Below are 15,776 nucleotides of genomic sequence, written 5' to 3'. Positions count from 1 at the left end.
CGGCTCTGGAGCGCGGCTGCGAGGGCCGCGGCCCCTACTTGTTCTTGCCCAGCAGCGCATCCACCTCCTCCTCGGGCTTGAGCGAGTGCCACTGGGCGATGGGCCGGCGGGGGTTGGCCAGCATGTCGGACCAGTGCCGCAGCTCCGTGCCCGTGGCGTTGCTGCCCATGAAGATCTTGCCGATGGCCTCGTTCTTGCCCAGCTTGTCGTAGTCCAGCACGGTGACCACCACCTGGACTCTCTGCAGGAGGCGGGGAGGAGGGGGAGTGGGCAGGAGAAGGGGGCCGGCGACCCAGCCCCCTCCCAGCCCCAACCGAGAGCCGGCACACGGAGGCGGGGCCCGCGCCTTTGACGCATCCTTCGCTTCCGCCAACGACTGAACACAGGCCCCTGGCAGCGTGCTGAGCGCCTGGGAGCAGAAGAGCAGATGCATCCCCGCAAGGTGACAAAGGTCACGCCCGAGAGGCCAGCACGAGGCACCTCGGGACCTCAGAGGGAGTGACGTCCAGCGGGGCAGTTAGGGCAGGCTTCACGGAGGAAGTGACGGGAACTGGGAGGTGCAGGCTGAGGGCCTCTCCAGGCGGAGAGGAGAGGAGGAGACCCCAGGCAGGAGAGCAGCCGGGTCGGCAGGGAGGGAGGGCAGGGAGAGAGGAGGGGCAGCAGGGGCAGGTGGGCGGCCGCCGCCTCACCACACACACGCGCCCTGCCACCGACCTCGAGGCCCAAAGGGAGTATCTGCGCGCAGTTCCTGCTCACCTCCCCGCAGGAGAGGCGGTCTGGGAAGCGCCCGGGACGGAAGCCCCAGGGCGGTGGCCGTCTGTCTGTCTGTAGTGGTCAGTGGGTAAGTCACCCGCCCCGTGTCCACCCCTGCCAGCCCAGCACCTGGATCTGCTCGAAGGGGATCTCGAAGCTGAAGGACTCGTTGAAGTACGGGTTCAGGGTCTTCTTCTTCACGGTCGTCTTCTTCTTCTTGAGCCTCTTGCCGTTCTGCATCAGGTGGATCTTCACGTAGGGGTCTGTGGGGAGGCAGCCGGCCAGGCCCTGAGCACGCGTCCGGCCCGCCAGCCCAGGGACAGCAGAGCCAGCTTCCGGGCCAGGGCGGCCAGAGGCTTCACCTCCGGGACCCGCCATGGCTGTGGCCGCCTGGAGCTCTGCTGGGACGGGCCTGCACCGGCGCTCGGTGAGGAGCCAGGGGGCCACTTGGTGATGTCCTTCCTGGGCAGGGGCACGTCAGTGACCCACCCCATCCCATCCTTCCAACGTTGTCGATGAGCCACGAGGCCCAGAGAAGGGAACCCATCTGCCCGAGGTCAGGGACGGAGCTGGGCTGGCGGGAACCTGAGCACTTCAGGAAGGCAGGGCAGTCGCCCCCCAAGCCCCGCCCGGAGCCCCTTCCAAGGCAGAGCCGCCCCCATCTCCCCCTGTAGAAGGTCCCGGGCACGGACGGAGGGCCTGCATTGGGCCGAGCCCTCCCACCGCCTACCCTTCCCTGTCCCTGCCTCACATGGGGGTGACGTCCCTGACCCCTTCCCTCCAGGGCCCACAGGGAGAGCAGCGGAAAGGCAGCTCTCAGCGGGGCTCCCCGCCCCGTCTTGCCCTGAGGACCCAAAGCCGCTCAGACAGCCTGTGTGTCCCGCGTGTCTGAGGCCTGCTGTCCAGGTCGAGGGCTCTGGGCCGCGACCGGCTCGCAGGTGCCCCCCGATGGCGGCCAGAAGCCACGCACACACCTGAAAGGCCACCCACGTCCATCTTCTTGAGGTTCTTGGCCTCCAGGATGCAGACGGTGAGCTTCCCAGCCGTGGGCACGTAGCGCAACGAGGTGCAGATGTCACCCAGCTTCTCCGGCTGTCGGGAAGGGGACGCGGTCAGCACAGCAGACCCCCTCGGGGCCTCAGGCCGGGGTCAGCACAGCCCTGGCCACGACGGGTGGCCACTGCAGAGCCGAGGACAGGCTGCTGGTGGCACGGTGCCGCGGAGGCGCTGGACGGACGTGGGGTTTGGGGGGCCCTCCCCAGCCTGAGCAGGCAGCGGAGGGGGCTCGGAGCAGACGTGGTACCCAAGGGCACTGGGAGCCCCCTTCCTGATCACAGCCGTCCCGCCCACAGAGTGAGCTGTAGCCTTCGAAGCCCTTGGCATCCCTTTCCTTGTGTTAGTGTCACAGGGCAAGGACCTTGTGACTAGTAAGAGAGGGGAACGATTTGGCATGGGGGCTCCTGGGCCTGAGAGCTCAGCCAACGCCACGGCACAGTCGAAGCTTCTCAGAGGTGGGCCTCGGGGCCCAGGCTGACCACCCCACCCACATCCCAGTCGGGGTGCTGACCCTTCCTCCGCGCGACCTGAGCCCCGAGGTGCGGAAGGACACGCCTCACATACAGGGACTCGGCCAACACACTCGGCTGCTGCTTGGAAGGGATGGTGGCTAAATGGAGGCTTTGGTACACAGTAGGTGCTCAATAAATATTTGGTGAGTGAGTGCTGTAGCAGTTTCTAGGAAGACAAGCCCCCCTTGCTGATGTGGGCTCTCCCTGTGGGTGAATGAGGTCCCCACGTGGGTCACTGGCCCTAAGTGGGCCTAGAGCCGCGGGAGAAACAAGAGCGACGTGTCCTGTCCACCGGAGGTGCCCCGCCAGGTGGCCGATCCTCGTCTGCAGAGACAAAGCCAGGGGTGTGGGGCGGACCCTCCAAGCTCTCCCGCCCTCACCTCCTCCTTCTCTCCGCCCTGCAGGTCCCTCCACTCCTCGATGGGCTGCCCCAGGTCCACGGTGTTCATGGGCACCTTCACCTCCCCGATGATGTCGTGTTTGGAGAAGCGGTCAAAGTCATAGATGGCCATCACCAGGGTCTTGCCCCCCAGCTCCTGGTACGGCACCTGCAGGGCACAGGCAGGATGGAGGGGTCAGGGCAGCTCGGGGCCTCTGGGGGCCCTGCAGGACGCCTGCCGAGTCTGCGGGCACCCGGGCTCGGGTCCGGGCCGAGCTGGTTCTGGGCCTCAGCTACAGCCCAGGACCAGGGGAAGGTCCGCAGCAGGCCCAGCCCGTCACCTTGAAGGTGAAGGTCTCGTTGAAGGCAGGGTTCAGCGTCTTCCGATGGACTTTGGTCTCGTATTTCTTCTTCTTGTCTGGAAGGAGGAAGACCTTGACGTAAGGGTCCGAGGTGCCGCCCATGTCCAGGGCGGGCAGTTCCGCGGCCTGCAGGATGCCCACGGTGAGCTGTGGAGAGAGTGGGCGCCGGGTCAGCCCCGAGGGGGCGGGCGGGTGCCAGACCGGAAGTCGGTCTCCACCTCCCTCCCCAGGGAATCGGAATAAGACAGGGGAGACGGTCGCCGAGGGGTGACTGGTCTGCCCGAGGAGGGCGGCCCGTGGACGGCGGGCGGCCTGAGCGCAGCCCTTCCCTGGAGCCCCGGGGGCCGCCCCCGCCCCCGGCCCGCACACCTGGTTGGCCTGGAAGTCGTAGTCCAGGGAGAACTGCAGCTTCCCCAGGTTCTCCGGCTCCTTCTCCTCCTCCCCCTCGCCTTCTCCCTCCGTCAGGCCCGTCTCGGCGTCGTCCTCGTCCTGGGGGGCTGAGGAGGGGAGGGAGGGTCAAGAGAGAGAAGGCGGGGAGCCACCCCCGTGCAGACCCCGACCCAGAGCTGGGGGGGCTCCATCGGGCCCCGCGTCCCCTCAGCCCCCAGCACGGCCCGGACGCCACGTGGCTTCTTGAGTGGCGGAGCCTCCCTGCGACCCCCGGCCCCCCCCCACAGTGCAGGCCACCACGTGGGCAGCACGTACCAGGCGTGCAGTCCGGGCGTCCAGGCCAGGTGAGTCCACAGGTGGGAGGAGAAGGGAGAAAGTGGTAAGAAAATCTGGCAGCTCAGACCAGCTGCGTGGCGGGGCCGGGGCCCCCACAGGCTCACACGCACACGCACGTCCACATGCGCGCTCACACACGCTCTCACACACATGCACACGTGCACGCACAGACTCAAAGGCCACGGCCCCTGGCCGACCTCCTGAGATCAGCCCTCCTTCCTCCCTCCGCACTGATTCCTTGAGCAAGAAATTCCTCCCAGAACAAACATGGGGAAAGTGAGGCACCCGGGGCCTCTGCAAACTTAAAAGGAGACACGGGTACATCAGGGCCTCTTCCAGGCTGACTCCCTGCTCCCTGAAAGACGGGGAGAAAAGCCACGTCCTTGTGGACTAGAGACGGACCCACGGGGCCCCACAATGGGACGTGGTCCAGCAGCCCTGCCGGCGGGAAACCAGGTCACACGATGGTGGCTTCCTGGTGGGCGGGGGTCTCTCTTCCCAGCATTTTGTCCCAACGGCCTCCTTTCGGGTCAGTCAAGGACAGGCCCTGCTGACCTGAGTGAGCCCTTCCCACCCGGAAAGCATCGAGGGGCCTCTGGTCTCCCGGCCCCCGCCTACCTGGCCGCCCCTCATGTCCTTCATGTTCATGGCGTTCTTGGCGCCCTTGCCCTTCTCCTTCTTGTTCTTCTTCTTCTTACAGCAGCACTTCTTGCAGATGCAGAGGCAGCAGGTGAGGAGCAGGAGGCCCAGGAGCACCGCGATGGCGCCCAGCGCCCAGCGGGGGACTGCCCACGGGGACACCGGGGTCAGCGGTGCCCTCCTGCAGCCCCGACCCCTCGGTGACAGAAGACTGGGTAGGGGCCCGGCCCCCTTTCCACACCCCGCGTTGTAAACCCACAAGCGGTGTGCACGTAAGTTGCACACTTTGGTGGCCGCCCCAGTGGGGACAGCCTGTGACAGGGACAGCAGCCAGGCGCACACCACGGGGACCCCATCTGGGCTCTGCTGAGATCTGACAACTTTGATCCTTGGAACTGCGGCTCACACAAAGGATGGGATGGTCCTCATCAGACCCCGGTGGGGGAGGAAGGCCCGGCCCTCAGGCGCAGTCCTGAGAGGGCTGAGCCTGTGCCAGGAGGCCGGGCTCCAGAGGCGCCGCGGGTTTGGGGGAGTACGGGGAGGGGCGGGCCGTGGGCCAGCCGGGGCTGCTCTCCGAGGTGCTGAAGCACCGCCTCCCACCAGTGGGGCTGCTCCCCGAATCCGGACCTCTAGTTTCTCCCCACAGCCTTTACCAGAAATCCAGGAAGCAGTAGGGGGTTTTATTTTCTATCTTGCAAAATAAAGTAGTTTTAAAAAGTGTGACTGGAAAACTTGAATAATGATTGATTTCTGTTTCATAATTTTTTACCTTCTTTTGGTTCCATCTTTTGACAGATTTCTAAGTATAAGAACATTTTTTCCCCCGGGCAGGTTAGGGCACAGAAACCCCCTTGTTCCCTTCATTAGTGCCAGACCACACTGCCCCCCATTCCTGAAGGGGATCCCCAAATAATCCAGCCTCGAGTCCAAACATTAGGAAAGATCGCGGCTGTCACACCCCCATGGTGCCCTCCAACCCCCACCCCCAGGCCACACACAGGGACACTCACGAGGGAACTTGACCATCTCATTGAAGAATCGGTCCTTCACCGTGGCAAACCCGTACCCCTTGCCCTCCCTGGCGCCTCCGCTCTCGGTGGAGTTTTCCATGGGCCCAGCGGGCATGGTGGTGGTGGCGGGAGCCACCATGGGCTCTTGGTTCCTCTTGAAGATGTTCCTCATGGTGGCAGAGGGACGGCTATGGGTGAAGGGGGCAGGATGAGCATCCCACAGGCCCGAGTGCAGACGGCTCTGCCCATGGGCCAGGAGAGGCTCTTCCAAAAGCTAAAGACTGTTTGTTTATGAATAAAGGCCATTACAACAAACCCACAGCAAACATCATTCTCAATGGTGAAAAAATTAAAGCATTTCCTTTAAGATCAGGAACAAGACAAGGATGTCCACTCTTGCCACTATTATTCAACATAGTTTTGGAAGTCCTAGCCATGGCAATCACAGAAGAAAAAGAAATAAAAGGAATACAAATTGGAAAAGTAGTAAAACTGTCACTGTTTGCAGATGACATGATGATACTATACATAGAAAATCCTAACGATGCAACCAGAAAACTACTAGAGCTCAATGAATTTGGGAAAGTAGCAGCATACAAAATTAATACACAGAAATCTCTTGCATTCCTATATACTAACAATGAAAGATCAGAAAGAGAAATCAAGGAAACAATCCCATTTACCATAGCATCAAAAAGAATAAAATACCTAGGAATAAACCTACCTAAGGAGGCAAAAGATCTGTACTCAGAAAACTGTAAGACACTGATGAAAGAAATCAAAGATGACACAAATATATAGATATACCATGTTCTTGGATGGGAAGAATCAATATTGTCAAAATGACTATACTACCCAAAGCAATCTACAGATTCAATGCAATCCCAGTCAAATTACCAATAGCGCTGTTCACAGAAATAGAACAAAAAATTTCACAATTTGTATGGAAACACAAAAGACCCCGAATAGCCAAAGCAATCTTGAGAAAGAAAAACAGAGCTGGAGGAATCAGGCTCCCTGACTTCAGACTATACTACAAAGCTACAGTAATCAAGACAGTATAGTACTGGCACAAAAACAGAAATACAGATCAATGGAACAGAATAGAGAGCCCAGAAATAAACCCACACACCTGTGGTAAATTAATCTATGACAAAGGAGGCAAGAATATACAAGGAGAAAAGACAGTCTCTTCAATAAGTGGTGCTGGGAAAACTGGACAGCTACATGTAAAAGAATGAAATTAGAACATTCTCTAACACCGTACACAAAAATAAACTCAAAATGGATTAAAGACCTAAATGTAAGACTGGATACTATAAAACTCTTAGCGGAAAACATAGGCAGAACACTCTTTGCAATAAATCGCAGCAATATTTTTTTTGATCCACCTCCTAGAGGAATGAAAATAAAAATAAACAAATGGGACCTAATTAAACTTTAAAGCTTTTGCACAGCAAAGGAAACTATAAACAAAACCAAAAGACAACCCACAGAATGGGAGAAAATATTTGCAAATGAAGCATCCAACAAGGGATTAATCTCCAAAATATACAAACAGCTCATGCAGCTCAATATCAAAAAACAAAAACAAAAAAACAAATAACCCAATCAAAAAATGGGGTTACGATCTAGATAGACATTTCTCCAAAGAAGGCATACAGATGGCCAACAGACACATGAAAAGATGCTCAACATCACTAATTATTAGAGAAATGCAAATCAAAACTACAATGAGCTATCACCTCACACAGCTCAGAACGGCCATCATCAAAAAATCTACAAACAATAATGCTGGAGAGGGTGTGGAGAGAAGGGAACCCTCCTACGCTATTGGTGGGAATGTCAATTGATACAGCCACTATGGAGAACAGTATGGAGGTTCCTTAAAAAACTAAAAATAGAACTACCATATGACCCAGCAATCCCACTACTGGGCATATACCTGGAGAAAATCATAATTTGAAAAGATACATGCACCCCAATGTTCACTGCAGCATTCTTTACAATAGCCAGGACATGGAAGCTACCTAAATGTCCATCAACAGATGACTGGATAAAGAATATGTGGTACATATATACAATGGAATATTACTCAGCCATAAAAAAAACCAAAATAATGCCATTCACAGCAACATGGATGGACCTAGAGATTGTCATACTGAGTGAAGTCAGACAGAGAATGACAAGTATCATATGATATCACTTATATGTGGAATCTTAAAAAATGGTACAAATGAACTTCTTTACAGAACAGAAATAGAGTCACAAATGTAGAAAACAAACTTATGGTTAACAGGGGGGAATGGGGGGTGGGATGAATTGGGAGATTGTGATTGATATATACACACTACTATATATAAAATAGATAACTAATAATAACCTACTGTATAGCACAGGGACTGCTCAATACTCTGTAATGACCTATATGGGAGAAGAATCTAAAAAGAGTGGATATATGTATATTTATAACAGATTCACTCTGCTGTACAGCAGAAACTAACACATCGTAAATCAACTATACTCCAATAAAAATTAATTTAAAAAAAAAGACTATTAGCCGGGACTTGCCTGGTGGCGCAGTGGTTAAGAATCCGCCTGCCAATGCAGGGGACACAGGTTCGAGCCCTGGTCTGGGAAGATCCCACATGCCGCGGAGCAACTAAGCCCGCGAGCCACAACTACTGAAGCCCGTGCGCCTCGAGCCCGTGCTCCGCAACAAAGAGAAGCCACCATGATGAGAAGCCCGTGCACCGCAACGAAGAGTAGCCCCCGCTCGCTGCAACTAGAGAAAGCCCGCACGCAGCAACGAAGACCCAACGCGGCTAAAAATAAATAAATAAAATTAAAAAAAATATATATATATATATGAGTCCCTGTTTTAAAAAAAATAAATAAGAATAAAATTTTAAAAAGACTGTATTAGTCGTAATCCCTTTACGTCCCAGGGTACTTCCAGCAGTAGCGACACTGGTGACGCAGCAACCACAGGGCCACCAGTCGCTCCTCCCCATAGTCACGCACCAGCCCCGTTTCACAGATGCAGGAACGGAGGCCCAGGGCCTAGGGAGCCCCCGCCACTTAGCTCACAAGCCCTGGAATTGAGGTTCCAACCAGTCACCTGACCTGAGAGCCTGCAAAAGCACGCGGCTTTCCTGTATCTGGCCGCTCCCAAGCACATCACCCAGGGAAGGAGCAAGGTTGCAGCGAGGACTCCCGAGCCACCTCCTGCCTGCGTGACAGCACCCGGCACCCCCGCCCTCCTCATCTCCGTGCCTCAGGCTCCCTCCGCACCCACCCAGGGTGGGTTTCAATCTCTCCTCCAGGAAGATGGCACCCAAGTCCACCCCCGGAGCCCCTTCCTCCCTGGGGTGTCGGGGTCCCTCGCCAGTCCTGCCCCCTCTACACAGCGGCACATCAACCTCCTACTCAAACCAGGGCTGCCCATTAATAACAAAAGTCATCCAGGTTTACGGGGGACGGAAAGAGACTAAGGGAGACATTCCCCATAATCCTACCTTCCAGAGATAACACAGGTTAGCGTCCTTGGAGAATCTTATAACAGTATTTTCTTCTGAGGGTGTTTTACATGTTGAGATCATACTATATATAATTGGGTATTATGCCCTTTTTTCACATAAAATTTTGTCACAAGCATTTTCCTTTATCATTAAAAACTTCCTTTGTTATCAAGTAGCTAAATAATACCCTGCTACATGGTAGTACTGTATTTGATACTTAGATGGTTTGCAAGCTCCTGCTGGTAAAAGCATTATTGTGATGGTCTTCATTTAAGGTAATGTTCTTACGAGTTTTTAAACTCTGCTCCCCCAACCCTCCCCTCCCCACCAAGCTATTTCTGCTTCTCAAAATGGGGGTACGAGCCCCCTCCACAGGCCCTGTGAGGTCAGACGCAGGCAACATCAGCACCCCTCTGCCCGGTGCACGGTGGGAGCCCAGGGGGTGTCCGGACAGCAGCGCACACCGGAGGTGCTCCAGGTCATGGGACAAACAGCACATCTCCTAGAAGCACCAAACACACAGCAGGATGCAAACAGCAAAGGCAAAAGCAAGGCTCTTCTCACTGTGCTTCTCCCTACACTCAGAGCTCTTCTGACGGCAAGTTTTAGGGGCCCTGAAGCTCCACCCCTGCTCTAAGAACCTGAGTCCTCGCCCCGGAGCCAGTGTGGCCGGCACAAGCCGCCCTGACCACACGGCGATGCAGACGCATTCTCCCCGCTCACACTCGCCGAGCAGTTTAGCAAGCTCTTGTTACGTGCTGGGTAAACTAGCCTTGATCCTAAAATTCATCTCGAAAGGGAAGGTGGAGCCCGCCGGGCCTCGGGGGCTCAGCCCCACCTCCCTCACCCCCACCTCACTGTCCAGGATTCCACGGCCCGACTCTAAGAAGGCTTAATTGAATGCAATTCACATCCATTCAATTCACTCATTTAACGTGTTCAGTTTGGTGGTTTTTAGTATACTTACTTACAGGGTTGTGCAACCACCACCACGATCTAATTTTAGACCATTTTCACCAAAAAGAAGCCCCACTTCATTATCAGTCACTCCCCATTCCCACCCTCCTCCCAGCCCCGGGCAACCACTGACCTATCTGTACAGATGCCCCTATTCTGACTTTTCATACAAATGAAATCATATGATAGGTGGCCTTGGTGTTCAGCTTCTCCCACGGAGCGTAGTGTCCTCAAGGGTCATCCATGTTGTAGCAGGTGTCAGCACTTCATTCCTCTCTATGGCTGAGTAATATTCCACTGCATAGATAACACATTTTATTTCTCCATTCATCAATTTATGGACACAGGTTATTTCCACTTTTTGTCTATAAGAATAATGGTGCAATGAACGTCTCTGTGCACGTTTTTGGACATGTTTTCATTTCTCTTGGGTAAATACCTAGGAGTGGAATTGTTGGGTCATATGGTAACTACATTTGACATTTTAAAGAACTACCAAACTATGTTCCAAAGTGGCTGCACTGAGCCACCATGGAGAACAGTATGGAGGTTCCTTAAACTAAAAATAGAGTCGCCATATGATCCAGCAATCCCACTCCTGGGCATATATCCAGACAAAACTATAATTCAAAAAGATACATGCACCCCAAAGTTCCTAGTAGCACTATTTACAATAGCTAAGACATGGAATGTCCATCGACAGAGGAATGGATAAAGAAGATGTGGTGTGTGTGTGTGTGTGTATATATATATACATATATATACACACACACACACACATATACACACAATGGAATATTACTCAGCCATAAAAAAGAACGAAATGATGCCATTTGCAGCAACACGGTTGGACCTAGAGATTATCGTATTAAGCAAAGTAAGTCAGAAAGAGAAAGACAAATACCATATGGTATCACTAATATGTGGAATCTGAAATATGCCACAAATGAACCTATCTACGAAAGAGAAACAGACTCACAGACGTAGAAAACAGACTTGTGGTTGCCAAGTGGGAGGGAGGGAGGGGGAGGGAAGAACTGGGAGTTTGGGATTAGCAGATGTAAGCTATTATCCATAGGATGGATAAACAACAAGGTCCTACTGTAGAGCACAGGGAACTATATTCAATATCCTGTGACAAACGATAATGGAAAAGAATATGAAAAAGAATGTATGTATGTGTATAACTGAATCATTTTGCTGTACAGCAGAAATTAACACAACATTGTAAATCACCTATACTTCAAAAAAATTTTTTTAAAACAGCTGCTGCACTGATTTACATTCCCACCAGCATCGTATGAGCGTTCCAAGTTCTCCACATCCTGGACAGTACTTGTTATTACATGTCTTTTTGTTTATAGCCGTCCTAGTAGAGGTGAAGTGGCATCTCATTGTGGCTTTGATTTGCATTTCTCTGATGACTAATGATGTCAAGCATCTCTTCATGTGTTTATTGGCCATTTGTATGTCTCCTTTGGAGAAATGTCTGTTCAAATCCTTTGTCCATGTTTTAACTGAGTATTTGTCTCTTTATTATTGAGTTGTATGAGTTCTTTGTATATTCTGGATACCAGTTCCTTGTCATGTATGTTTTGCAAATATTTTCTCCCATTCTACGGTTATCTTTTCACTTTTTTAATGGTGTCCTTTTTTTCTTTATAATATATTTTTGGATGCATTGGGTCCTCGCCGCTGCGCATGGGCTTTCTCTAGTTGTGGTGAGCGGGGGCTACTCTTCATTGCGGTGTGCGGGCTTTTCACTGTGGTAGCTTCTCATTGCCGAGCACGGGATCTAGGCGCATGGGCTCAGTAGTTGCGGCACACGGGCTCAGTAGTTGTGGCTCGTGGGCTTAGTTGCTCCACGGCATGTGGGATCTTCCCGGGCCAGGGCTTGAACCCGTGTCCCCTGCATTGGCAGGCGGACTCCCAACCACTGCGCCACCAGGGAAGTCCCTTGATGGTATCCTTTGAAGCACAAAAGTTTTCAATTTTGATGATGTCCAATTTATCTGTTTCTTTTGTTGCCTGTGCTTTTGGTGTCATATCTAAGAAATCATCACATAACCCAAGGGCACAAAGATCTACTATATTTTCTTAGAGGAGCCTAGTAGTTTTAGCTCCTACATTCAAGTTACGATCCACTTTGAGTTCGTTTTCGTGAATGTATTTTGTGTATGGATCTCCATTTGTTGCAAAGACTGTTATTCCCCACCGAACCGTCTTCGTACCCTTGTAAAATATTAACCAACCATAAATGTGAGGGGTTATTTCTGGATTCTCTATTGCATTAATCTATGTCTATCCTTATGCCAATACCACACTGTCTTAATCACTGCAGCTTTGTAGTTAAGTTTTTATATCAGGCAGCGTGAGTCTTCCAAATTTGTTCTTTCATGAAGATTATTTTGCCTATTCTGGGTCTCTTGCATTTCCATATGAATTTTATGTTCAGCTTGTTTTAAAAAAAAAAAAAAAAAAAAGATCAGCTTGTTTATTTCTGTAAAAGCCAAGTGGGATTTTGATGGGGATTGCACTGAATCTGTGGGCCTATCTGCGAGTGCTGCTGTCTTAACAACGTAATATTCCAACGTCTTTCCCTTTAAGATCTTCTTTAATTTCTTGCAACACTGTTTTGCAGTTCCCAGGATAAAGTCTTACACTTTTGTTAAATTTATTTCTAGATATTTGATTCTCTTTGATGCTGCTGTAGACAGAATTGCTTTCTTAATTTCATTTCAGATTGTTCACTGCTAACAGATATGAATGCAGTAGATTTTCGTGTATTGATCTCATGTCCTGGCATATGCTGAACTGGCTTACTAGTTCTGATACTGTATGGTGTGTGTGTGGAATGTGTGTATGTGTGTGTGTGACGCGCGTGTGTGTGTGGTGTGTCTTCCCTAGGACTCTCCATCTACAAGATCATGCAAAGTGAGATAATTTCACACCTTTCTTTCCAATTCAGATGCCTTTTCTTTCTTTTTCTTCCTTAACTGCCATGGTAAGAACCTCCGTGCAGTGTTGAATAGAAGTCGTGAGAGTGGGGGTTCTTCTCTTTCCTGATCTTCAGAGAGAGTGTTCAGTCTTTCTCCACCAAGTACAACGTTAGCTGTGGGCTTTTCATCAGACTCAGCCCGCATGGTCGTTGGTTCTGGATTCTGTGGTGGGCAAGAGGCAGCCCGGCCGGGAGAGGCAGACTGTGATCCCGGGATGCTTACCACTTGCCAGATGACTCCAAACAAATCTTGTTCTGAAACTCGATTTCCTCATATAAAAATGGCAGAAAATAATACCTACTTTTCAAAACTGTTGTGAAAATTAAAAGAATAAATTTGATTGTGTCTGGCACGGAGATGATGTTCGATAACTGTGGTCGGATCTGAATCCAGGAGCCCCTTCGAAGGGCCTGAGTGGCCTCGGCACAGCAGAGGGACCCCTACTGGATGTGGACCTTTTCCCAAACCCACAGGACAAGTGAGATGAATCATGAAACAAAAGAATCGACCAGGGCAGACGGTGCTGCGTGTGCCACAGGCTCAGGGGGCCCCACAGACCAGGACGTCAGCTGGAGAGCCCATCCCAGGGGCCTTGAAGTCCAGGAAAAGGGGCTCGGATGGACTTACGTCCCCAGCAGGAGTGGCCTGATCTGTTTAAAGGGCAACGACAGCTCCACGGGGAGCAGAGGGGGTGAGGCTGGGGCAGGGGGCCCGCAAGGGGTGAGTTCACAGTCCAGCCAGAGATGATGTGGACCCAGACAGGGTAGGAACGCCGGGGACAGAGCAGAGAGAACAATGGGGGAGGTATTCATTCATTCATTCATTCATTCATTCAACAAATAACTGATTGAGTGCTTTCCTGGTGGCGCAGTGGTTAAGAATCCACCTGCTGATGCAGAGGACACGGGTTCGAGCCCTGGTCCGGGAAGATCCCACATGCATGCCTCTGAGCTACTGAGCCCACGAGCCACAACTACTGAAGCCTGGGCGCCTAGAGCCCGTGCTCCACAACAAGAGAAGCCACCTCAATGCGAAGCCCGCGCACCGCAATGAAGAGGAGCCCCTGCTCACCACTACTAGAGAAAGCCCGTGCTCAGCAACGAAGACCCAACGCAGCCAAAAAAAAAAAAATTGATTGAACTCACATCCCACTTCCCATGCGGGACTTATAAGCTGGATGTTAAATAACTGTACACAAATGAATGTAAAATTGTAACTGTGAGAAATGCACAAAGGAGAGACCCTTGCTGGTGTGAGTCTGTACTGGGGTGTACCTGACCTAATCTGGGAGAGCAGGAATGCTTTCCTGAGGAACTGGTGATGGAATGGGGGGTCTCCAGGCAAAGGGGAAAGGAAGCAGCAGCACATGCAAAGGCCCAGGGGTGGGAGCAGCATGGGGAGCCCAGAGCCTGGAGGAAGCCCAGCATGGCCACACGGAGGGAGCACGGGTGGAGGTGAGCCCGCAGGACCAGGCACACAACCTTACAGCCACAACAAGGAGTCTAAGGATGCAGGTAACGTGTTCACATTTACATTTTGGAAATTTCGCTTAGACTGAAGCGCATAAAAGTGGCTGGAAAGGAGCCTGGCTCCAGAGGGAAGGGGAAAAGCGTCAAAAACAGCCAAAATGAATGTCTTGTCATCCCCAAGTTCTTATGAAAGATAAGACAATGTTTCCGGGGGTTCGGGGCGGGGGTGGGGAGTGACAGTTGCTGGGAGGGAGCAGGGGCCGCAGATCCGTGGATCCCAGGGCCTGGGGCCTGAGGACACAGCTGCCCAGAGAGCAGGGGACTAACACACATCCTGAGAAGGCAGATGCCGGCCGGGCGGAGGCGGGGCAGGGGCAGGGCCGGGCCCCCTGCCCAGGCGGCACCAGGGGCCCCGCCCAAAGCCTTGGGGTCCTCAGCCCCTCCTGCCCTCGCCGCCCAGCCGGAGCATCTGCAAACTCCCTCCTCCACTCACCACGTCCCCCAGTTCAGCCAAGAACAACAGCCACGTTCTGGAAGCTGCCACAGTCCTCCACTCAGTCTAATCCCCACACGGCAGCCTGGGTGATCCACGTGAAGCCCCCAGGGCTTCTGTTCACACTCAGAAAAGAGGCCCCGCTGGCCTGGGCCCGGCTCCTCCTCACTGCCCTTCCCTCACCTCTGCTCTCTGCGTGGGCCACAAACTCACCCAGCAAACGCCGACCCCCGGCCTGACTCCCCCTCGGCCTGGACGCCCCCTGAAACCTCCTTGGCCTCGGAGGGGCCCCTTAGCCCCTCGGCTCACGTCCTCCCAGGTCCCTGCACCCTGTTTCTCTGTCTTGTTGTGAGACTCACCGGCAAAACACCAGCCCTGAAATTGCCCGGCTCGGACTGAGTGCCCGCGACCCCCAAACTCACGTGTGGATCTAAGGCTCAGTGTGACGGAGGGCGGGGCCTCGGGGTGATCCGGTCAGGGGGGTGGAGCCCCCACGGGCGGGTGGGCGGGGTTCGCGCCGAGAGCCTGCCGGCCCCGCCCCCCTCCACGAGCGCCCGGCTGCCGCGGGGGGAGGGCCTCGCTGGACGGGACACGCTGGGCCCTGACCTCGACTCCCGGCCTCCAGGGCCACCTCGCAGGGAGGGCCGGCCTCCATCTCCAGGCCTAGTCGCCTGCACCCTCCTCTGTCCTCGCGGAGGAGACACTTCACAAAACCCGCCCGCCCAGGCCAGGCGGCGACCCCTGCCCAGCCGAGGACCTTCTCCCGTTTGAAGGGGACCCTCTGACCCGTTCCTTCTCACGCTCACCTCCGGTTCCCCCCTCCGTCCCCCCTGGGCTGTGCCCCTCACCCCACCACGCGGCTCTCTGTGAGGAGAGGTCACCAGACCCCGTGGACACTTG

General features: G+C 53.5%; 1 protein-coding gene across 1 annotated transcript; it reads right to left on the bottom strand.

Annotated features, from left to right (window-relative positions):
• Positions 1 to 34: 34 nt before the first annotated feature.
• SYT2 (synaptotagmin 2) lies at positions 35 to 15,531 on the bottom strand. Its single transcript, XM_061187229.1, has 10 exons — positions 15,483 to 15,531; positions 13,542 to 13,611; positions 5,438 to 5,625; positions 4,407 to 4,573; positions 3,432 to 3,551; positions 3,042 to 3,209; positions 2,702 to 2,869; positions 1,728 to 1,845; positions 883 to 1,016; positions 35 to 241 (listed from the first exon to the last, which is right to left on the bottom strand). The coding sequence occupies exons 1-10, from the start codon at positions 15,529 to 15,531 to the stop codon at positions 35 to 37; spliced, it is 1,389 nt and encodes a 462-aa protein (XP_061043212.1).
• Positions 15,532 to 15,776: the final 245 nt, after the last annotated feature.

Source organism: Eubalaena glacialis, chromosome 3 (genome assembly GCF_028564815.1).
Source record: "Eubalaena glacialis isolate mEubGla1 chromosome 3, mEubGla1.1.hap2.+ XY, whole genome shotgun sequence".
Classification (NCBI taxonomy): Eukaryota; Metazoa; Chordata; class Mammalia; order Artiodactyla; family Balaenidae; genus Eubalaena; species Eubalaena glacialis.
This window is presented reverse-complemented; position numbering and strand designations above follow the sequence as displayed.